The 24,708-nt window shown below is 47.2% G+C and overlaps 1 protein-coding gene across 2 annotated transcripts in view; it reads right to left on the minus strand.

Annotated features, from left to right (window-relative positions):
* Positions 1 to 3,751: 3,751 nt before the first annotated feature.
* The window catches only part of USP40 (ubiquitin specific peptidase 40), a 93,601-nt gene continuing 72,644 nt past the window's right edge, over positions 3,752 to 24,708 (minus strand). For both annotated transcript variants that reach the window (XM_025405196.1, XM_025405197.1), the window contains 8 exons: positions 24,488 to 24,614; positions 22,243 to 22,337; positions 20,466 to 20,584; positions 19,232 to 19,297; positions 14,297 to 14,507; positions 14,061 to 14,156; positions 9,492 to 9,586; positions 3,752 to 5,750 (listed from right to left, as the gene is read on the minus strand). In XM_025405196.1, coding sequence (XP_025260981.1) covers positions 5,639 to 5,750; positions 9,492 to 9,586; positions 14,061 to 14,156; positions 14,297 to 14,507; positions 19,232 to 19,297; positions 20,466 to 20,584; positions 22,243 to 22,337; positions 24,488 to 24,614 — 921 coding nt within the window. In that variant the 3' untranslated portion in view covers positions 3,752 to 5,638. The remainder of the gene's footprint in view (positions 5,751 to 9,491; positions 9,587 to 14,060; positions 14,157 to 14,296; positions 14,508 to 19,231; positions 19,298 to 20,465; positions 20,585 to 22,242; positions 22,338 to 24,487; positions 24,615 to 24,708) is intronic.

Consider the following 24,708-nt stretch of genomic DNA (forward strand, 5'->3'; position numbering starts at 1 on the left):
TCGCCAGAGGCCTTGTCATCATTCCTTGTGCTTTGACATAAAGTGTTGGTTGCCAGAATCTTTCCAAACTGGATTCAGAATTGTATTTCACCTGCTCTGAAAATAGGTTGAGTTGGTGGTGGCTAAAAGGCAAAACAGAATGCCATTAGAATGCCGTTGTATTTTTTAGGGTGTGGGTTCTGTGATCTGTTGGACTAAAAATTCAGCAAGGAGAGAGGGGGTACTAGGCAGTGCTGAGACTCTCAGGTGTGATCACACAGCCTTGGCCCGGGAGACTGAGCCATTTTAATGAATATTTTAACCCTCTTAAATCTTTTCCATAGAACTGCAAACCTGAAGCTCTCGGACTTCTCTGCTTAGTCTTGGTACTTTTATTCCAAGGGAACTGTCTTAAGATCAAGGCCACTTGAATTGTTTTCCCCAGTTTCCTGGAAGGAGGGACGGGGACTGGGTTCATGGAAGACGCCCTTGGGCTGGTCGGGTACAGAAGGGCTGCATGTGCTCCGGGAGTGTTGGCTGCCTCCCTAGCAGCTCTTCCCCCCTCCTTCCATGCTAACAAATCCCAAATCCCCCTGTGTTTTTTTTCCTGGTGTGTTCTCTCTGGCCATTCAGGACCTCGGGCCTCACAGTTGCCGGATGGCCACCACAGCTCCAGGCGCCACACCACTGTAAGGTGTTTGGAGACAAATGGCTGCCTCTTTTATGGGTCACTCGCTCTTTTGTGTTTTGAAGATGTCTTGCTCTGCCTTCTGGGCTGGAGTACTGTGGCATAATCATAGATCACTGCAGCCTCCAACTCCTGGGCTCAAGTGATCCTCCCACCTCAGCCTCCCTAGTAGCTGAGAGCACAGATGCATGACAACACACCCAGCTAGTTTGTAAAATTTTTTGTAGAGACTGGGTCTTGCTACCTAAGCTGGTTTTGAACTCCTGGCTTTAAGCAATCCTGTGTGTCTCTTTTTAAGATAAAGGGAGACCTTTCTGAAGCTCTGGCTTCAGCTGGCCGCCTCTAATGTCTTGGCTAGAACTGCCTCACACACTCATGACTAAACCAATCAGTGCGAAGGGTACGAGCTATGACGGTGATGGGGATGCTGATGGCTGACACTTTATAATTTGTGCCAGGTGCTGATCTAAGTGCCTTGCACGTATGAACTCCTCTCATTCCCCTGACAGCTTTACATGGGGGGTTATCTGCATTTCACAGGCGAGGGACAGGCTCAGAGAGGGGACATAACTTGCCCCATGAGGCACAGCCAGCACATGGCTGACACGGGAGGCAGAGGGCGTATCTTTTTGACAGCCGTGCTCTGCTGTGTCCCAAGCCTCATAGCAAGCCCAGCCCACGTGACAGGTGAGGAAATTGGACCCAAGTGACAGGCATGCTTTCCAGCACAGCAGCCGGGGCGTCTCACTTGCTGGGGGCACCAGATGTTCGGGCAGGGGCAGACCTGGGGGGAGGCTGGTGTGTGCTCCGCCCGCCTCACTCCTGCGCTCGCATGGCCCATCTCACACGGGGCATGGCTCCCTTGTGTCCGAAAGCAGTGAGGAGGGAGTTTCTCACAGAGATGGCATCTGACAGTGGTGGGAGGCCAGACAGCGATCTGAAGTGGAGAGGGCTGCTCAGGTGTAGATGGCAAAATGGGACAGTAGAGTCGAGTGGAGAAAATGCAGCGGTCTATATTGTTTTTAAACTGATCCTCTTCAGAACTCCACCAGTTAGAAAAACAAACTGGGTGCTTGGTCCAGTAATGTTAACTGACCCCTGGATTTGTGGCCTCTGTTGTTTGCCAGAGCAGTTTTGCTGTGGTCCCTCCACTCCTTTGTGCCCTGGCTCCAGGTGGGCTCACACGCGTCCCTTGGCTGTAGGTTGCTGGACCCCACCCAGAGCTCTTAGATCTGGGCTAGGAGCGGGTGCAACTCGGAGTCGCCCCTCTGGGGTGGGGGCGGCGTGGCTGGGAGGGAGGTGCAACAGCCACACCAACACGAGGTGCTGCCATCTTTGAAGCACATGCGTGTGAAGGGCATGGGCACCTGGAAGCTCTGGGCAACGCACCTTCCCCTCTCCCCCGACTGTCATTCCATCCTGGAACCCACGCACATCACCCACTTAGAGCCCAGGGCTTTCACTGGCTTGTAGGAAGAGGCATTTGGTGGCTGCCTGGTGTGATGGAGCTGCTGGTGGCGTCTCAGCAGCTGGGGAGGTGCCTGCGGAGACAGAACCACCTCGGAGAGAAGCACACTGGGGCCTGGCAGAGGCACCACTGTGCCCTGAGCACTCGCCTGGCCCCGCCCCGGCCTGGTGTGAGCCCATTGGTGGGCTCTTGTTTCATGAACCGGGAGATTGCCATGTCTGCTCCTGCCACCCCGAGTTGGGGCAAGAACCTGCAGATGAAGGGCCCTGTCTGCCACTCTGCAGCCATTGCCACGGGGACCTGGACGCATGGCAGCGCACCTGCCGCGTGTGTGTGGGCGTGTGTGGTGGGGTGGGGGAGGGCAGAGGCTGGAGGGAGCTGGAAGCAGTCTCTCTTTACTTGGATATTGAGGTCACCGCTTCACTCTCCTCTCAAGTGCAGTGAATCTCCAGAATGTAAATGCACCCAGAATTCGTTGGTTATGGACTTTATTAAAGCCTAGTATGGCCGTGCTTTGGGTGGGTGCGTTATCCAGAATGAAGGATGGCCTGCAGGGTGAAGGGGCTGTGGTAAGTTGGCCCCTCACTGGTAAGTCTGTTCTGCAGCTAAACTCACATAGATGGCGCCAAAATGATTTGCAAGCTAATTCTTGCCCCTCCCTTTTTTTGGCTAGAAAAAGTCACTGTTGAATAAGTATGTTTTCTGCAATGCCACCACCATTACCTATTTCCATAGAAGGAAAATAAAACCAGATTACATCCAGTTTCTTCCAGTGCATTTTTTCCCATGAGTCTGAACTTTTTAAAACCAAAGCAAACTTCTGTTATTTCTAAAGCAGCACTGCTGCAGTATTTCTAAATAGAAACTCTGTTTATTTAGCATCTGAAGCAGGCTTGGGAAAAAGGGCCACAAAAGTTCCTTATTTTATTTATGTATTTATTTATTTGTTTATTTATTTGAGACGAAGTCTCGCTGTGTCGCCCAGGCTGGAGTGCAGTGGCATGATCTTGGCGCACTGCAACCTCCGCGTCCCAGGTTCAAACAATTGATTCTCGTGCCTCAGCCTCCCGAGTGACTGGGACTACAGGCGCCTGCCACCACGCCCAGATAATTTTTTGTACTTTTAGTAGAGACAGGGTTTCACCATGTCAGCCAGGCTGGTTTCACAATCCTGACCTCAAATGATCCACCTGCCTTGGCCTCCCAAAGTCCTGGGATTACAGGCGTGAGCCACTGAGCCCAGCCAAAAGTTCCTTTTTTTTTTTTTTTTTTTTTTGAGACGGAGCCTTACTCTGTCACCCAGGCTGGAGTGCAACAGTACGATCTCGGCTCACTGCAACCTCCAACTCCGGGGTTCAAGCAGTTCTCCTGCCTCAGCCTCCCAAGTAGCTGGGATTACAGGCACATGCTACCATGCCCAGCTTTTTTTTTTTGGTAGAGACGGGGTTTCTCCATGTTGGTCAGCCTGGTCTCGACCTCCTGACCTCAGGTGATCCACCAACTTCGACCTCCCAGAGTGCTGGGATTACAGGTGTTGAGCCACCGAGCCCAGCCAAAAGTTCCTCTCTTAAGCAAGCTGGACATGAAGTAGCCGGCAACCAAAAGAAGCTAAGGGCTACAACTTTAAAAAATGGTTTATTTCTCCTTTAACAAAATCATACAGCTTTCTCAATCCCCAAATTAAAAAAACAGAAAACAGGAAGAAAGGGAAGAAGGCAAAGGCCACACGCATAGGCTGGCCTGGTCACACGCACCTGCTGGACTTAAAGGCACATCAACCCACAGGCGTCTTTGGACTTGCAGAGATGTTCTGCGAGGCTTCTGGCCTCTCAAAGGCAAAGCTTTTCAGCGATTTCATTAGTTTCATTACGTTGAGATGAGATGAAGGGGGATGCTACGGACATATGTCAGAGCCACAGAAACAGAACAGCTTAAGAAGGGCTGGGCGCCCAGCTCCACTCACGACACTTGCAGCTCTGGTGTCATCAGAAGCCTCTATCTCCCTCTATAGACGCAGTCTACACGCAGTGTCAGTCTCCTGAGTGGGGTTAGAAGCCTCTATCTCCCTCTACAAAGACGCCGTCTACACCCAGGGTGAGTCTCCTGAGTGGGGTCAGTGTTTGGGAGTGGGAGGCAGCTTGCTCGTCAGAGTCCAGTCCTTACAGCACAGTGCTTCACAGAAACGCACAGACATCTATGGCAGATGCTCAGACACGTGTGTGGAAGCGACGCGGCTCCTGTCTGGTAGTGGTTTGGACCGTTGGGAGGAGGATGCGGGGCAGAGCGGGCCGCTGGCTCAGCGTCAGCTTGTTGGAAAAGGGTCACAGGCGGGGGAGCGCCTGACTCCAGCGGTGTCCTTCCTGCCCTCACACGTCAGTGCTGCTTCCCATCAGTGACGGGGCTGACAAGAAACCATGAGGCCCAGGTGACAAGCAGGCTCAGAACGTGTGACACCGTCTTTGGGATGCTGCTTTCCGCTAAGTTGCTGTCTGGGAAAGTCAACCATCTGTGTCCCAAATCAACTCAGTGACACAGGTGCTATTATTTCTCACAAATGCCAATTAAATCCTTTAAGATGAACAGAAACCTGGGTTGGATTAAGTGGAAAAACGCTTCCTTAGTTTACGTTTTTTCTCAGGTGTTTTCATTGAGTCTACTCAGGAACCCAGTCAGGCTGGCCAGGACACCTGGAACCTGGGCTATGCCAGGCCTGTCTGCCACAGCCCTGCCTGCCCCACTTCCACAAAGGAAGAGAGGATGAGGCGCTGTGGACGGCAGCAGCCGCAGTTCTCGGGATCCAAGGACATTCTCATCACAGAGCACCTAGGGGAGGCTGGGCCTGTGGGCTGATGCGCAGCGGCCGTCCTTGCTTAGCAGAGCGGCTCACCCTCGGAGGCCGCCCTGTCTGGTTCCTCCTCGTGGAAAGAGCTCACACTTTTCAGCATTGCAGTTTTAACTCAGACCAAAGGGCAGACATGGAGCATGTGGGGCCAGAACCAGTGGGGTAAATGAAGTCCTGAAAGCAGACCCCACTTCTGCTCAGCACCAACGCGGTGGCGCAGTGGCCTGAGACACTGTGAGAACCCGGTCAGGGCGAGCGGGAGTCATCTGAACGTGGAGGAAAGCGGCCAGGCTGACCACGCACACCTCCCACCGCAGTGACAGCATGCCACTGCCTCCGTGCCTGCGCTGCCTGCACACGTTGTGTATTTTCTGGTTAAAAGAAAAAAAAGCCAGCTGGGGCCAGGTGCTGTGAGAGCCCAGCACCTACTGGCAGCTGGATGGGTGGCGTCCAGGGCTGTGCCAACCCCCGAGGCTGCCATGTGTTGCAGAGCTAAGTGACTACGTGCACTGGCCAGGCCGCAGAGGAGCCGTCCCTGTGCTCAAAGGAAACAGAGGATTTGGGATTGGAGGCGCCAGGCTGCCAGTCCCCATGCCCAGGAAGCCCACGTTTGTGGCATCAGCCGGAGAGTTCATCAGGAGCGGAGCCGTGCGTGGCGGGGTTATCTGAAACTCCCCACGTGGATGGAGAGCGAAGTTTCTGGGGCTCGGGTCTGGGCAGGCGTCTCTGCACTGGAGAGGATGCAGCTGCTCCGTTCATGGAGGGCTTCTCGGCTGTGGAGACACAGAGACTGTCACTGACTCATGGATGCGGTGGGTGCCAGGGTGAGGGGTTCACAGAGACTCCAAAATGCACTCCAATTTTATAGGCCACAGGGATATGCATTTGCAATTGGACAGACAGATCTCAGCCACCTGCCAGAGGGCCTCGTTCTGCCCTGCCACCAGCCCTGTGCCAGGCCGGCAGCTGCCGTTCCCTGTTTGCCTTTGCGGCACGGCATGGTTCAGGCTCTGGGGCTTTCTGAATCTGCTCAGTGAAAATGCGTCACAGCTGAGAAACCTTCCTTTCCTTTTTAAATGGAAGAGTGACATCCGGAGTGCACACACACACGGCACACACACGGGAAACATACTGCTGCATGACTCATCACAATCACACATACCTGTGTGACACAACACAGAGGCTGCCTCTGCCCCTTCAGGCTTGTTCTGAGAGAAAGGCCACTCGGCATCCCACTCAAGAGACTGGCTTTTGCTGTGACCCCCTGGCCCATGGCACCGTGTGGCAGGTGCTCTGCGGCCGGGTGCTTTGGCCCAGCCTGATGTGTGTGTCCTGCCCACGCTGCACAGTCCCTGGCAGGAAGCCTCCACAGCCCACCCGCCATCCCACTGCTCAGCAGCCTTTCCTTCAATACGGCCAGAATCTGGCCTTGGTGAATGAAGCTGCCGTGTTATTTTTGGGGACATCCTGGTGGGCACATGTCCATGTTTTTGAGGAGTAGAAGGCCGGGTACCGGGAAATGCACAGGAGATGCAGCACGAGGTACTGTCCTGAGTTCCAAAGCATCTATGCCAATTCCACACCCACACACAGGGGATGAGAGCCCCAGTGACTCTGAGTCCTCGAACACATGGGTCTTTCCCGCTTTAGCGTTGCCGATGGGCGTGTGGCACTGTCTCGGGGTAGCTTGAATTTACATCTGTTTTATCATGAGTGAATGGCTGAGCATGTTTTTATATGTTGGCAAGCGAGCTGCAGTTCCTTTTCTATGAACTGTTCATATCCTCACCTCTATTTGTATTGGATTGGTTGTCTTTTTCTTATTTGCAGATAATGTTTATAGCCATACCCTCTGACCTAGCAATTCCACTTGCAGAAATCTGTCCTACAGATATATCCACATCTGTACTGCAAAATGGGGAATATACAAGGTTATTCACTGTGATGGTGACAGATTGGCGACAACCTGGAAGTGTGTGAGGTGGGCATATGTCACCTAAACCGTGGTCTACCCATGCATCAGGACAGCACGCTCCCACCATGAGACGGGGCAGCTGGGCACACACCGGTACAGGAAAACAGCAAGGCTACCAAGAAAGCTCTGGTCAAAAGAGAAGGGAAGCTCCTCTACCCCTATCCACAGGTCTCTGAAAGGACATGCAGGTGACCGTCACGCTGGCCCATCTGGGAGAGGCTGTGTACCTGGGGATGGGGGTGCAGAGATTTCTCAGTGAACCTCTTTGATGGCTTTTGAAAGCATGTGACTCTATTAACTCCAAAAAATAGATAAATGAAAAACAATATGGTAAGTGGTTCCATCACGGTGTTCAGAAGACGCCAGTGGTCTACTGTTGTGCAAACAGCACGCATGAGGCTTAAGATGAGGTTTTCAGTGACAGCAACACGAATCTTTAAAATGCGCTATCTCCAACGCCACAGATGAAAATGGAGATACCAGGGCCTGGGAAACTGTTGGATGTCTCCAAACAGCAGCCCTGGTGACAACTAAGGCTTTGACAGAGAGGATGTGTAGAGAAGTCTGACGAAGTCAGTGGCATCACATTTAAATGTGGAAAACAGGGCCAGGCGCGGTGGTTCAGGCCTGTAATCCCAGTACTTTGGGAGGCCAAGGCAGGTGGATCACAAGGTCAAGAGATCGAGACCATCCTGGCCAACATGGTGAAACCCCGTCTCTACTAAAAATACAAAAATTAGCTGGGCGTGGTGGTGCACGCCTGTAGTACCAGCTACTTGGGAGGCTGAGTCAGGAGGATCACTTGAACCTGGGAGGCAGAGGTTGAAGTGGGTCAAGATTGCGCCACTGCACTCTAGCCTGGTGACAAAGTGGGACTCTGTCTCAAAAAAAAAAATGTGGAAAACAATATTTTAGTGTCTATGTATTAGACACGTATAGAATTTTATGTGTGTGTGCGTGTCTGGCCTTTAAATAGGAAAACCCGAGCAGCCAGCGCTGCAGACCCGCTCCCATATCCCCAGGTCTCTGAGGGCACCAGGACCTGAGGGCTGCAGAGCTGCTAATGGGGGTGAGGCTGGGCACAGGTCCTTTGCCATCCTGGGGCTCCCGGGGCCCTTAGGGAGTCAGGAAAGGCCATGGGACAGTGCTGTCCGGAAAGCAGCCAGACCCCGGAGAGCAGAGAGGAAGAGGAAGGCCCCCAGGTCCAGGGGCTATGCTGCTTGCGGAGCTCACGCAGTCCCTACCCGCCGTCATCTTCACTCAGGGAGTCTCCTCCCTCGGCTTCCTGATTCTACTTCTACCTCCTAGAATCCACTCACCACAAAGCAGCCAGCGATCATGTCAACACGTCCCCCTTCATACCCTCCAGCAGCCTCTAATCACACTCGAACCCTCACCTCTGCCACGGTCACAAGGTCACGCCCGCCTGCCCTGCCACCTCCACCTGGGACCTCTCTTCCCCAGACACCCCCAGCGGCAGAGGGCATGCAGTCCCTGGCATATGGGCAGCCAAGATACTGAGGGGTGGGAGGAGAGGGGGATTAGGGTGAGCGGGGCCAGATCAAGCTCCTGCAGTCATTTGGGCAGGAAAAGAAAAGATGAAATCCACCAGGGCAGAAGCAGTCAGAACAGGATGAAAGGCAGATTTAGGAGAGACCCAGAGTCCCTGAGTCGGGGAGTGGGGGAAGATGAGGGTGCCTGGGGGCCTCTGGTGCGGCCTGCTTGGAGCTGATGCCATGGGCAGGTCCCAGGACTTGTGGTGGTGGTGAGCTGAGCAGCGGGAACTGAGCCTCACACCCCAGTTCTGGGTGTGCAGAGTGCAAGTTCCTGGGGGCTGTGTGTGGCCTGGAGGTCTGAAGAGAGCCGGCTGGGCACAGAACCTGTGGCTTGACCTGACTGCAAGCAGCACCTGCTTCCTCCAGTGGCAGTGAGCGCAGAGCCAGGCAAGGGCAGGCAGCGCCAGAGCCGGGAGGAGGGAGAGAGGGAAGGAGTCCTGAGCAGAGGTAGAAGACGGCCTGTGGCAGTGGAGTCCTGGTGGCCAGGGGTGAGGCAGTGTCCTGGAGGAAGCGGGGGTAGCAGCGCTGAAGCCACGGCAGCGTACCCTGGAGAAGTGGCCGGGCTCTTGGGAACCTTGGAGAGAGCGGGAGGAGGACAGGGAGCCCGCAGCAGGGCCGAGGTGGCGGCAGGATGGGGTGGTTCTGGAGACAGGAGGGCGTGGGAACCTGAAGGGAAAGCCAAGACCCAGGCAGAGGGCGAGGCTGCGTGTGGGGAGGAGGGAGGGTGACCATGTGACCGCGGATCGCAGGCTCCTCATCGCGCCTCTGCAGTCCACGCGGACTTCACCTGTTCCATAGAAAGCTCCAGGAGGAGGCACTCAAGGAGAGGAAAGAACTCAGGGGGCGGAGAAGGACCTGCCACACTGGCGTGCTTTGTGTGCACCCTGAATGAACAAGAGTTTCCGGTCCCTATCAGTTTCCAACCAGGAGTGAGTCAGAGAGGGCTCTGTCAGCTGCACGTCTGTGCAGACCCCAGCAATTACCTTTGCCTCCTCCCCAGGGCCCGTTGTTTCTGCTTTTCTTTTCCAATGTCATCTCTGATTGTACTGAAATCATCGTTGTCGTCAACCAGGAGATTCTACATTTCAAAAGAAGTAATGAGCAGTGTTTTCTCACATCTTTTTAGCCTATATTTAAAAGAGGCATGTTTAAAAAACTACCTATATTGACAAAAGGACAGATTCAAATTTACATAAACTAGGTGAATAACTGATTTTTAAAAAATCCTCTTGCTCGATGAAAACAAACTCGAGGGTGGCAAGAAGAGCTCCACAAGGGAAATTAATTTCCAGCCATCTGACCTTTCCCTTCAGCTCCAGAAGCTTCCACTGGGAGTGGCCACACAGGGGCACTTTAAAGGGCTACCAGGCAAGAACATGAAGCACAGAGATCATCCACATTGGCACACGGATCTCTCACTGCTGTGCCAGAAGCACTGCTGTTTGCTGTATAGACACTGTCAGTCTGTTCTCGCCTCTGTATTTCTATAGTCAGCCCCAGCTTCTGAGAGGCATGAACTTGGCTTTACTTCCTTGGCATCTCCTGCAAGCCTTCACCGCAGGGTTTCACAAACACAGGCTGCTCCATGGGTTCTCGTGACTGGGCAAGCCTCCTCCCTTTCCCAGGACTTGCAGGTCATTTTCCACACGCATGTTATTTCCATAAATGCTGCCCACAGGGAGGATGCCTCGGGGCGCACCCAGGAAGGGAAGTGCGTGCCAGGAAAGACACAGTGCAGGGCCTGCGGGATTCGTGCTTGGGGTTGCCCAGGTTGCTGGCTGCATTCTCAGGTGTGGAGGCGGGGAGCTGGCTCTGGCTACACATCACAGTTAAACTCTTCAATGACTGAGATATGAACCAAGCTCTGCAGGAGGGTCTGGCTACTTCTCAGTGCCCCACCTCTGCTAGGAACATGTTGTGTCAAATATTCTAATCTCTATTCTAGTACACTGATAAGCAAATATTATAATTTCTGTTCCAGCAAATTGCACATGACACAAGTTTTAAAAATTGTGGGGGGGCTGAGGCTGGGGAATGGGAGACTGAGGCAGGAGAATCGCTTGAACTCGGGAGGCGGAGGTTGCAGTGAGTCAAGATCACGCCACTGCACTCCAGCCTGGGCGACAGAGTGAGACTCTATCTCAAAAACAAACAAACAAACAAACAGACAGCAACAAAAAAACCCTGTCAATTTCTTTCCACTTCATTCTATTCCTGTAGTGCTTCAGTGAGCATATCCACGTGTCTCCACACACCTAGGGGTGGGCTATTCTAGGGCATATAGCTAGGAGTGGGACTCCTTGGTTGTACTGATGGGCATCTGTGTACGAAAATAACACCAAACTGCTCTCCAGAGCAGCTTGTGCTCCCACGGGAGTTTTTTTGTTTTTGACACAGGGTCTGACTCTGCCACCCTGGCTGGAGTGCAGTGGCATCTCAGCTCACTACAACCTCCATCTCCTGGGGTCAAGTGATCCTCCTGCCTTAGCCACTCAAGAAGTTGGGTTTTGCCACGTTGCCCGGGCTGGTCTCAAACTCCTGAGTGCAAGTGATCTGCCTGCCTTGGCTTCCAAGAGTGCTGGGATTACAGGCGTGAGCCACTGCGCCCGGCCATGTGTGTGGGAGTTCCCATGGTCTCATTAGCAAGGGCAGCTCCCTGCTCACTTGGCAAGCTGGTTCTCTTTTCATGTGTTTCCTGGCCATTCTGTTCTCCTCTGTGAACTGCCAGGTGATAACCTTGGCCCACTTCTCTAGTGGGTTATTTTTTGATAACAGATTTGCAGAAGATCTGCTGTCTATGCTGGAGAATAACCCTCTGCTGTCTTACTGCATATGTCTCTCCCCCATTTGTGACTTCCCTTTTCACTGTTTTTTATGGTTTCCTTTGATGAACAAAAGTTCTCACTTCTAATGTAATGAAATTTATTGATTCTCTTATGGTTTGCACTTTTTGTTTAAGAAATCCTTCTTGCCAGGAGTGGTGGCTCACGCCTGTAATCCCAGCTCTTTGGGAGGCTGAGGCAGGTGAACTGCCTGAACTCAGGAGTTCAAGACCAGCTTGGGCAACACCGCATAACCCTGTCTCTACCAAAAATACAAAAAATTAGCTGGGCGTAATGGCACGTGCCTGTGGTCCCAGCTATTTGGGAGGCTGAGGTGGGAGGATCGCTTGAGCCCGTAAGGCAGACATTACGGTGAGTGGAAATCGCGCTACTGCACTCCAACCTGGGTGACAGAGTGACACCCCATCTCAAAACATAAAAAAATAGAAGACAAGATCGAAAATGAGTACTTTTCACATTTAAGTCTTCAACTGGATTGCCTGTTGACTATGGTGTGAGCAGAGGTAAGTACAGGTTTTATGGGGCCGGACGCTGATTCAAGTCAAGCATCCGTAATCCAGAAATCTGAAACTCAATGGTGCATTTCAGATTTCAGAGTTTGGGATTAGGGAGGCTCAACCGTTAAGTATAATGCAAATATTCCAAAACCCGAAAAAAACCTGAGATCGGAAACAGCTCTGGTCCCAAGCATCTTGAATCACAGATACTCAACTTGTATAAAATTTATTTTATGGTTATGAAAATTCATGAATATGATTTTCCTACATAGATAACTAATTTTCCCAGCACCATTCATTGAATAACCCATTTTAAAATGTTACCTCAAGTATCTGTCACGTTTCCTTATATCTGTGATTCTGTTTCTGGGCTTTCCACCCTGTCCATGAGCCTGCGTATCTACCCGTGCCTGCATGCTACACTGTCGTCACAGCTGTGACAGTCAACACTTGGTAAGGCAAGGACCCTGTCCTTTTCTTCTCGCAGTGAGCCGAGATCATGCCACTGCACTCCAGCCTGGGCAACAGAGTGAGATGCTGTCTCAAAAAAATAAAAAGAAAATCTTAGCTCTTTGGTCCTTTGCTCTCATGTATGAATTTATGCTATTAGTTTTATTTGATCTATGTGGATTTTCGTTGGAATTTCACTGAATTTACAGACTTGGGAAGAACTGATACCTTTACTATTCTGAGCTTTCCCTTCCAAGAACATGACGTGGCTTAACAGAAGCTTCCTTTAACACTGCTAAGTAAGGTTTTGTATAGGTTTTATACTCATCTTGGAACCTTTTGAACTCCTCTATCAGATCTAATCATTTATCTGTGTAGTCTCTTGAGTTTCCTTTTTTTTTTTTTTTCTTTTTTTTTGGAGACAGGATCTCTGTTGCCTGGACTGCAGTGCAGTGGCACGATCTCGGGCAACATCCACCTCCCTAGCTCAAGTGATCCTCCTAGCTCAGCCTCCTGAGTAACTGGGACTACAGGTGTGTGCTAACACGCCCCGCTAATTTTTGTATTTTTTTGTAGAGACCAGGTTTCACCATGTTGTCCAGGCTGGTCTTGAACTCCTGGGCTCAAGTGATCCACCTACCTCGGCCTCCCAAAGTGTTGGGATTACAGGCATGAGCCACCGCACCTGACCTTGAATCTCCTTTGTAAGAACAGTTTTATATTTTCCTTTTCACATTTCTTTTACTGCTCTTTCAATTTTTATTTACTTCTCTTTTGGCGGGGAGGGAGGTAACTCATTGCCTGTGTTGGTTAGTACAGTGTGAAACAGAAGGGGCGGCTAGGGGATCCTTACTTTGGGCCCCACTTTCATGAAAATGGAAGCTTCTGAAGCTGTCACAGTGCTGCTGCTAGAGGTTTTGGGTAGATATGTGCATCAGGTTAAGGCGTTTCCTTCTATTCCTAGTTTGCTCTAAGTTATTTTTTAAAGTCATGAATGAACATCGGGTTTTTAATAATAAATTTTATTTTATGCTTTTTCTGCATCTCTTGAGTCTGGCAGGATTATTTCTTACATAATCTATTCTTCATGCTGCCCTCCTCACATTTCCTTGGATGACCTACTCTGACATCATGTCACACAGTAGCATTTACTTATTTATTTATTTATTTTGAGATGCAGTCTCACTCTGTCGCCCAGGCTGGAGTGCAGTGGCGCCATCTCAGCTCATTGCAAGCTCCGCCTCCCGGGTTCACACAATTCTCCTGCCTCAGGCTCCGGAGTAGCTGGGACTACAGGCACCCGCCACCACGCCCGGCTAATTTTTTGTATTTTTAGTAGAGACGGGGTTTCACCGTGTTAGCCAGGATGGTCTCATCTCCTGACCTTGTGATCCGCCTGCTTTGGCCTCCCAAAGTGCTGGGATTACAGGCATGAGCCACCGCGCCCGGCCACACACAGTAGTTTTTTTAAAAACATACTTGCAGGGCTGAACTTGGTAGTATTTTACTTAGAATTTTACATTTATGGTCAGAAGTGAAACTGATCTGTATCGTATTTTACTGTCCTTGGCAGTTTGGATGCTGAGGCTCCAGTGGCCTTGGAAAGTCAGCTGTCCAGTTTTCCCTCTTTTTTATGCATTCTCTGAAACAACTTGTATAAAATGGGATTATCTGTGTCTTAAAGATTCAATAAAACATCTCTATAAAATCATGTGACCCTCGTGTCTTGTCAAAGTGGTAAATTTGCTGTTAAACAACTTACCTTAACACCAATAGTATCTCCGTCTTTCAAGTAATATGGTGCCCCTTGCAAATAATCTTGTTTTTTTTTCTTTTTCCTCTTGGTTATTTGTTGGTTCTATGGGAAAATCAAACATCTTAAATAAGCAAAACTCAACCTGAAGTTCTCACTAAATTCTCCATCACCATGAAAAATTGCATAACCTCATTGCTAGGCCAGTAAGCCCCAATTTCTCTGAGTCAGCCCCACAACTTTACCCAGCTAGGTATCGGAAGCCACTCGAACTTTTCGGGAAAGTATTTGGCAATTTCAATCTTCTCCACGGGAAGACAATAGAAATCAGCAACTCTCTGCCTCAGGGAGCCGGCAGTCCCACCCTGGGCCGCATTCCACACCAGGTCCAGGGCAGGGGCGTAGGTCCTCTCACCAGGGATGCGCACCTGTGTCCTCAGCAGCACGTCCTGGGGGCTGCACCAGAAAACTGTCAAGTGCCAGATCCAAACAAACAAACAAACAAACAAAACCACGTGGTAACTTGAGGCATAGTGGGCAAAGCTTCCCCTCCAGCTTTTCTGGTTTTTATAAGGAGAGATTTTTCCCTAAATGCTGGATGCTAGTGGCAAACTCTTATTTCACAGTTCAATTTCCTTCAACCTTGATGAAGAGCGGAAGTGAAGATCCCACTCTTGGTCCACAGCAGAGCCCCCCAGACAGGGTAGGAAACCTTCCTCAGTGCGAGAGAAAAGGAAAGAGGCGGCAGCCTGAGCAGGGACGATGCGGCGGAGGGGGACAGGGTGAGAGGGGCCTGGCCTGATAGCCCAGCAGCCAGCAGGAGGAGAGCAGGCTCGAAGTAGGCAGTTATGCCCTTGACTTTGGGGGCTGTAAATATGAGGTGCTGTGAGGTAGCCAGGGAGAAGAACCTGAGGGTTGGAATTGGGAAGAGAGACATGGGCTGGGTGACAGACAAGACTGCAGCTGTGGGAGACGGGAAGCCTTAGGAGGAGCAGCAGAAAGAACACCACTCAGCAAGGCAGGAGGAACAGAGGCGTGCAGAGGCCAGCACAGGCCATGGAGGCAAAGCTATAGACAAGAACCGGAAGGCAGCAAGGGGAAATGAAGACTGGTTCTTAGGATGCTGAGACAATGAGTGGTTTCTCGATACTTCTGTTAAGTGTTTTTACCATCAAAAGAGGTGACAAAATGAGAGAAATGAAATGACTGTAAGAAAGAGAGCTCATGGGAAGATGTGGGCCCATGGAATCAGGGGAGCGCAGAGTGCAAGAGCAGAGGCTGCACAGCCTCATGTCCCCATGGGGGAGGGGGCTGCTGACCAGGGAGTGAGGCCCAGGCCCGGAGGCCAGCACAGTGCGGCCAGAGGACGGAAAGGGCATCGGCACAGATGCTGAAGTTGCCAAGGAGAGGACAGAGGCTGCTGGAGAGAAACAGGAGGGACTAGAGGCCTCCTTGAGAGCAGGAGTGCCCTGGAAGTCGGCCAAGGACAGAAGAACCCATGGAAGGGGCCTGAGGAGGCACACAGCTACTCTTCAAAAGGGCAAAGGCACTGTGTCTATCAAAACCCGACACTGCTTACAACCATTGTGACAAAGGGTCAAAATCATAAAGAGCTCACACAAATTCCAAGAGAGCTTTTCCTTTAGACTTCATTACAGAAGCAGGCAAAATACACGAAATAACTCATTCATGCACTCACAAAATACAGTTTGCAAAAATGCCTGAACTTACTAGTTATCAAAGCACTGGAGCAAATGAGAACAAGATAATCATCTTTCATTTATCAACTTAGAAAACACCTAGACGATGAAATAGTCAACACTGGTTTGTGGGTGAGGTAAAATAAATACTCATACTCTGGAACAACTTGCCTGAGAAAATATTTAACTATTTTAAGAGGTTTAAAATTCCCACATCATCTGATCCTAGAATTCCCTTCCAGGAAACTATTTCTGGTTGTACAACTTGTATTAAGAATGCAACAAAAAAAGAGAATTTTAGACCAATATCCCTGATGAACATCGATGCAAAAATCCTCAATAAAATACTGGCAAACTGAATCCAGCAGCACATCAAAAAGCTTATCCACCATGATCAAGTGGGCTTCATCCCTGGGATGCAAGGCTGGTTCAACATAGGCAAATCAATAAATGTAATCCATCATATCAACAGAACCAAAGACAAAAACCACATGATTATTTCAATAGATGCAGAAAACGCCTTTGACAAAATTCAACAGCCCTTCATGCTAAAAACGCTCAATAAATTCGGTATTGATGGAACGTATCTCAAAATAATAAGAGCTATTTATGACAAACCCATAGCCAATATCATACTGAATGGGCAAAAACTGGAAGCATTCCCTTTGAAAACTGGCACAAGACAGGGATGCCCTCTTTCACCACTCCTATTCAACGTAGTGTTGGAAGTTCTGGCTACAGCAATCAGGCAAGAGAAAGAAATGAAGCGTATTCAGTTAGGAAAAGAAGAAGTAAAATTGTCCCTGTTTGCAGATGACATGATTGTATATTTAGAAAATCCCATTGTCTCAGCCCAAAATCTCCTTAAGCTGATAAGCAACTTCAGCAAAGTCTCAGGATACAAAATCAATGTGCAAAAATCACAAGCATTCTTATACACCAGTAACAGACAGAGAGCCAAATCATGAATGAACTCCCATTCACAATAGGTTCAAAGAGAATACAATACCTAGGAATCCAACTTACAAAGGATGTAAAGGACCTCTTCAAGGAGAACTACAAACCACTGCTCAGTGAAATAAAAGAGGACACAAACAAATGGAAGAACATACCATGCTCATGGATAGGAAGAATCAATATTGTGAAAATGGCCATATTGCCCAAGGTAATTTATAGATTCAATGCCATCCCCATTAAGCTACCAATGACTTTCTTCACAGAATTGGAAAAAACTGCTTTAAAGTTCATATGGAACCAAAAGAGACCCTGCATTGCCAAGACAATCCTAAGCAAAAAGAACAAAGCTGGAGGCATCATGCTACCTGACTTCAAACTATACTACAAAGCTACAGTAACCAAAACAGCATGGTACTGGTACCAAAACAGAGATATAGACCAATGGAACAGAACAGAACCCTCAGAAATAATACCACACATCTACAGCCATCTGATCTTTGACAAACCTGACAAAAACAAGAAATGGAGAAAGGATTCCCTATTTAATTAAATGGTGCTGGGAAAATTGGCTAGCCATGAGTAGAAAGCTGAAACTGGATCCTTTCCTTACTCCTTATACGAAAATTAATTCAAGATGGATTAGAGACTTAAATGTTAGACCTGAAACCATAAAAACCCTAGAAGAAACCCTAGGTAATACCATTCAGGACACAGGCATGGGCAAGGACTTCATGTCTAAAACACCAAAAGCAATGGTAACGGAAGCCAAAATTGACAAATGGAACCTAATTAAACTAAAGAGCGTCTGCACAGCAAAAGAAACTACCATCAGAGGGAACAGGCAACCTACAGAATGGGAGAACATTTTTGCAATATACTCATCTGACAAAGGGCTAATATCTAGAACCTATACAGAACTCAGTCAAATTTACAAGAAAAAAACAAACAACCCCATCAAAAAGTGGGCAAAGGATACGAACAGACACTTCTCAAAAGAAGACATTCATACAGCCAACAGACACATGAAAAAATGCTCATCATCACTCGCCATCAGATAAATGCAAATCAAAACTACAATGAGATTCCATCTCACACCAGTTAGAATGGCAATCATTAAAAAATCAGGAAACAATAGGTGCTGGAGAGGATGTGGAGAAATAGGAACACTTTTACACTGTTGGTGGGACTGTAAACTAGTTCAACCATTGTGGAAAACAGTGTGGCGATTCCTCAAGGATCTAGAACTAGAAATACCATTTGACCCAGCCATCCCATTACTGGGGATATACCCAAAGGATTATAAATCATGCTGCTATAAAGACACACACAACGTATATTTATTGTGGCACTATTACAATAGCAAAGACTTGGAATCAACCTAAATGTCCATCAGTGACAGACTGGATTAAGAAAATGTGGCACATATACAGCATAGAATACCATGCAGCCATAAAAAAGGATGAGTTCGTGTCCTTTGTAGGGACATGGATGCAGCTGGAAACCATCATTCTCAGCAAACTATTCCAAGAACAGAAAACCAAACACTGCATGTTCTCACTCATAGGTGGGAACTGAACAATGAGATCACTTGGACACAGGGAGGGGATCATCACACACCAGGTCCTATTGTGGGGGGGGGTGGGGAGGGATAGCATTAGGAGATATACCTAATGTAAACGAGTTAATGGGTGCAGCACACCAACATGGCACATGTATACATATGTAACAAACCTGCACGTTGTACACATGTACCCTAGAACTTAAAGTATAATAACAAAAAAAAAGAATGCATTTTTATAAAAACACTAAAATTAAACACGGGTTAGACACGGTTGAAAGAGAACTTTCTCATATCACAAGCAGACCAAAAGAAGGATATTCACATCATACAGGTAGAGCAAATCTTAATAGTTCATGATATTTACAAAAGGACTTGCAAAATATTTTCCTACAGCGAAAAAAGAACAAGATGGTTTGATTGTAGACAATTTTGGGTGCATCTTTACTTAATAAATAATTATTGACTATGACATGGGCACGATTACTATTCTAGGTATTGAGGATATAGCAATTAATAAATTAAGTTCTTATATTCTAGTAGTGGAAGACAGATACTAACACATAAATCAGTAAGTAGAGATATGTCAGGTGATACTAGGATGAAGAAAGTGGAATAAGGGGGCAGAGTGACGGGACGATGATAAATCCGTTGGACGGTGGACTGTCTGACACACTGATGACAGCTGCGGGTGGGTCTCTTGCTGACACTTCAGGGTCATCATTGGGTCAATATGCACCTGGTGGTTACTGAAAAATTAATTCTCCCTTACTGTTTTTATGGGAGAATAAGTTCCAAGTTTTAGATGCCAGACATACATATTTCTAGATCAGGCTCTGTTTGAAGTTGCTAGGCTACTTAGAAGCAGTGAAAAAATACTACACTATTAAGTTGTTAAACCTTAAAAAGGCAAACTATGTTAAGATATGTGTGTATCACTTTAGATGCAAAGTAGACTTTCTTACCCCAAGTTTTCTCCTTTCTGAAGGGGCTCTAAGCAGATCTCAATTCTCCGTCCTAGTTTATATTCCCTGATAATAAGTGAAACAAGATAGTATTGAGTGACATAACATTTAATTTTCTTGAATTTTTTTTCCCCCAATTTTAAGCTTTTTTCTTAAGCAAAGGATTGTTTTCTGAGTACTTATAAGAACACCCAAACTTTTGGAAAAGGGAAAAAAATGAGAATCCTTGCTGTGGTGATTATTTAGATACTTGAGTCATTTCTTACTAAACATGTAGGTCTGGCTCTGGGAAGATGGCCAAACTGCTAAAGAAATTTCCCTCTGTTCAGCCGGGGTTAAGATTCTCATGCCAGTCACTTTGGGGTGGTAATCAGAGCTGATTAAAAGCAGCCTTGGCCAGGCACAGTGGCTCATGCCAGTAGCCCCAGCACTTTGGGAGGCCGAGTTGGAAGAATTGCTTGAGGTTAGGGGTTCGCGACCAGACTGGGCAACACAGGGAGACCTCGTCATAATAAAAAATTAGCCTGGTGTCGTGGCACATGCCTGAGGTCCCAGTTACACAGGAGGTTGAGGTGGGAGGATCACTTGAGCCCGGGAGGTTGAGGCTGTAGTTGAGCCATGATCACACCACGGCATTCCAGCCCGGGTGACAGAGCCAGACCCTGTCTATTAAAAAAGGAAAGAAAAGGAAAGAAAAGGGAGAGAGAGAGATACAGAGAGAGAGAGAGAAAGAGAAAGACAGGGAGGGAAGGGAGGGGAGACAGAGAGAAAGAGAGAGAGAGAAAGAGAGAAAGAGAAAGAGAGAAAGAGAGAAAGAATAGAAAGAACAGAAAGAATAGAAAGAAAGCCTCAGGGCTGCTTTTTGCAAAGGAAATGACCCAAACCTGCTCTTTAAGTTCAAAGGTTCAGAAGGAGGATCAGCTGAATCCAACATTTCTCAGTGAGAAACAGCTGCTCCTACTTTCCATCTCACTCCAAATGCTTTTAAGTTATATAATGTCACAGTCACTGGAGCATAGAAAAAATATACAACACTACATTTATGCTTAACATGGAAAACTGAAGTCTTGCTGGAGTTTATGATGAAAAGTGCCACCCAAGTCATAAGCATGGCATGACCAGGAATGGGCTTTGTTTTCACTCAGCTCAGAAGACGGAGTCCTCCTCCATCTCCTACACCAGCCAGTGCGGCAGCAGCAGAGAGGGACGGCGTTGCGTCCAGCAAGGAACCCACCTGAGCGGCTGCCGGTCAGTTCGTAAAAGCCTGCCTGGGCGCTTCCTCTCCACTGTCCAGGCTCTGAGGTGGGCTGGGGATGGGACACCGAACTCCAGGAATGGGGGCAAGGTCATGGCCTAGAAAAAGAAACAGACATTTCTCCAATGGTTTTAAAAAGCACTCTTCAAAACATACTGTTTTAGGAAAAAAACGAAGCACTACACAGTGACACCTCAGGGAAGGAGTATCTCAAGTAATGAGAACATCATTTAAAAAGTCACAGGAATCTCTCTCTCTTAAATGACACTAACCCTGAGAGGTCTTCATATTCCTCTGCACTGAAATCAGCTTGAGAAAGAAGTGAGTTCCCTATCTCTAAAGCTGAGTCAAAAGCGTCTTTTTAATCATCATGTTTAAACAATGAAACTTTGGAATTAACTTCCATGTGAGTAGAATTCACCAGGGCAGAGCTAATAGTATAGCGAGGGACTCATCAGCCTTCTTCCGTGCCAATGCAGTTCTCCACCAGTGTTTGCCGATGACTCAGCTTTTGATTTTGAAATACTTCACAATCTTTGGCTGCAATCAGTAGGCCCAAACTGCTTGTTCTAATTCTGAAGGGATCACTTTAAGCCCCTACTGATATACTTTGGTTGGAGCCTCTAAAATTACCAATATTCATCCATTTTTTGACCTAAAAACAGCAACTTTATATCTTTCAACTTAATATTAGGAAAAAAGTATCTTCCCACTTGTTCTCATGAGAATAAGGCTGTCTGCTTTTTCTTTTCTCCTTTCTTTTTTTTTGAGACGGAGTCTCACTCTGTCACTCAGCCTGAAGTGCAGTGGCGCCATCTCAGCTCACTGCAACCTCCCCCTCCCGGGTTCAAGTGATTCTCCTGCTTCAGCCTCCCAAGTAGCTCGGATTACAGGTGCCTGCCACCATGCCAGGCTAATTTTTTTTTTTTTTTGTACTTTTAGTAGAGACGGGGTTTTACCATGTTGGTCAGGTTAGTCCCAAACTCCTGACCTCAAGTGACCCACCTGTCTCAGACTCCTAAAGTGCTGGGATTACAGGCATGAGCCACCACACCCAGCCAATGTATGCTTTTTCTCGAGGAAGGGTATTTCATGTACTGAGGGCACACAAAAGCCAAACATCAACAACCACTAGTCATATACAGGGCCCTACATTTTCTCCTCTAAGAGAAGAAAGGAATGCTCATTTCAGTCCAATAGTAGGTGGATGCTTCTTCAACACTGTGTTGTACTTAATCCAGCCTTTCCATTTGGGTAAAACCCTCCTTCTCTGTGAACATTAATGCATAAGAAACAACACAATATCTAGAATATCTAGTTTAGTATCCTAACATAAAAGCTGGGGTTCTAACCTCCTGGAAAACTGGTAACACAGCGTTTCATAACAACATTTAACATATGGGTCACAATGGTACACAAACAATGTAAATAAAGGGATAAAGTGAATGCTTTACAAATGTTCCAAGAAACCATGTTTCCCTAAAAAAATAAAAATGAACAAAAGCCGCAAGTTACTGAGGACAGATTGAAACGAAAGCACAGCATGCCTGTCAGAGGAGGGACCAGTGAGGCCACGAGGAGCCATCTGCACCACGGGCATGTGTTGCCTGCGGGTACTTACCACTGAACATGGCATATGACAAATGCCATATCAGAACCGACTGTAATTGAGGGAAAAGGAGATAGAAGAATAGATTAATATCTCACTGGAAGAAGCCACATTACCACTCAGTTATGGTGCAGGAAGAAGTCTGACCTGAGACTTCAGCTCCGCCAGCGTGGCATCTTCTGAGATCTCTACGTCTCCCAAGTAGAGGAGAGAAACTGGCGCAGGCTCATTCACAGAAGCACCTTCCAAAGGACAGAGCGGGATGTTTACAAGGAACTTGAAACTTATTTTGTGTTTCTGAAATAGACCGCCATGTTTTGATGTCGTAAATAGGTTATTAAAATTCCACCCAAAAGCCTCTGCATCCAAGTCTTGTGAGGAAGCCCTGTCTGGCAGGTGAGCAGGCAGGGACATGTTGTCGGCAGAACCCCATGAGGTATTTGACACTTATGCCCCTACCTCGAATGTACTTTTCCACATTCTCTCCTTCCTCAAAAAGGACTTTTTGGGTAGGATACGCTGCCTGCATTCTGTATGTTAGCTTCCTGTTTTCCTCTCATAACACTCATCCCAACTTGTTCCTCGTGTGTGTGTCTGTGTGTGTGTGTGTGTGTCTGTCTGTCTGCCTATGTGCAGATGTTTAATCTGCCCCCTCAAAACAACAGAATTTTCAAGAGGAGGCAGGCCATCTATCTTGTCTCCCAGTTCCCGGTACAATGGATGTCACATAGTAAGTGTCCAATAAATGTTTACTTATAACGAAATCTTGACAATAAGAAGGCCTTTCCAAGTTTGTTAAAAAAAAAAAAGGGAAAAACACAATGTTTTCTCATCAAAAACAACATAAAAGCTGACAACTAAATTTAGACTGTCTTCACTTATTTTTGCTTTAATTGTCTTTACTGCTGAGCATGCCACTAATGCATGGCAAGAAATTACAGAGAGATTAGAAGTCAACTAAGTGCATAAGAAGTTCTTCTTGTGTCTTAAGGAAATTACAGGCTGACACTACCGGAAAGACAATTTTAGGAAATTCTAAAGAATGAAATATATAATCACACGCTACACAATGATTTGGTCAAAGACCACACATATGATGTGATCCTATAAGATTATAATACCGTATTTTCACTGTACCTTTTTCTGTTTAGATACATAAACACTTGCCACTGTGTTATGACTGCCTTCAGTATTCAGTACAATAAGCTGCTGTACAGGTCTGCAGCCTACGAGCAATAGGCTACACTACATAGCCTAGGTGTGTAGGAGGCTCTACCATCTAGGTTTGTGTAAATCACTCTACCACATTCACACAATGAAGAAATCATCCGACGATGCATTTCTCAAAACATATTCATGTTGTTAAGTGACACATGAGTGTATTTCCCATGTGTTGTGTACAGATGTATTACCAAAAAAAACCCTTTTATTTACTTTCATGTAGAAACATACTGATTAAACATGCTTTAACAATCTATATCCAATTCTATATGTAACTAGAATTCTATCACCAAAGCATTTTTAGCATTAATTAGCATGAACTAGTGTAACCCAACTAAAAAGTAACTTTATGCCAATTTTATAGCTCATTCAACATTACTCTATACATATAATCCTAACTTCAAAGAATAAGGAGATAAGAATTTGACTCATTTATATTAATTTTATTACTGAGGCTGAAAAGATTAAAAAGAAATATAAGTAATATACTTCAAAGCACAGAAAAACTAAGTAAGCAGGATAAAAAGAAAAACATAGCTAAAGAGTTGGGCCTATTAAAAACATACTCGCTCCATTTCTTTATAATGAAGTGGAACTCTTCTTTGTACAAGGGCAACTGAACTCACTGATAGTGACTTCTGCCCGTTGCGATGTGTGTGGCTGAATGCTGAGTAAGATAACATGCTTGTACTTGTCTGTGTTCCTTCTCAGAAGGCAGTGAGATGACGTCAAATGCCCTAGAAGCAGTTCCTGAGGGTTTTGAGGCAGAAAGATTGGAAGACATGTAGGATGTGGACTCCTGGTCTCTGCCCCTGTGAGCTAAAATGACATCACTAGAATTGGCTGAAGACTCAGTATTCTGGTACACGGTGATAAATGGGGCCCCTGTTGCCCTGAGGATCTTGAGAGATACATAAAAGTCTTTGGAAAGTGTAATATATTGATATAATAATAAACAAGATATGTAGTGCTTTACAGAGGTTACAGAGCATGTACAGAAATAGCCCGGTGTTATTATGTGATGTCTGGAATGACTTATGAAATTAATAGGCCTTGATTTTCAAGATCTTACATTTTAAAAATAAATATTTCAATTGACTCTCAGAGCACAGGCAGTCAATTTACTTCTCTTTATGATGCACTGGCTGCTGAAATCCCATTCTGTTCTCACCTTGGCTGAAAGCGGCTCTCCAAACTCCACCCCGAGAGGAAGTACAGTTGGTCTGGTCCTGATGACTCTCGCAGTGTCCTGAGGGACCCTGAAGCTGGTACCACCAGATGGGCACCTTCAGGAAACCCTGAAGAATGGAGCATGTTTAACCGCTGCGATTACAAAGATTAAGTGAAACTCCACTTTCACTTCCATAGAAAGAAACATCTTGATGACCTAAG

This window comes from Theropithecus gelada, chromosome 12 (assembly GCF_003255815.1).
Source record: "Theropithecus gelada isolate Dixy chromosome 12, Tgel_1.0, whole genome shotgun sequence".
In the NCBI taxonomy this organism is placed as follows: domain Eukaryota; kingdom Metazoa; phylum Chordata; class Mammalia; order Primates; family Cercopithecidae; genus Theropithecus; species Theropithecus gelada.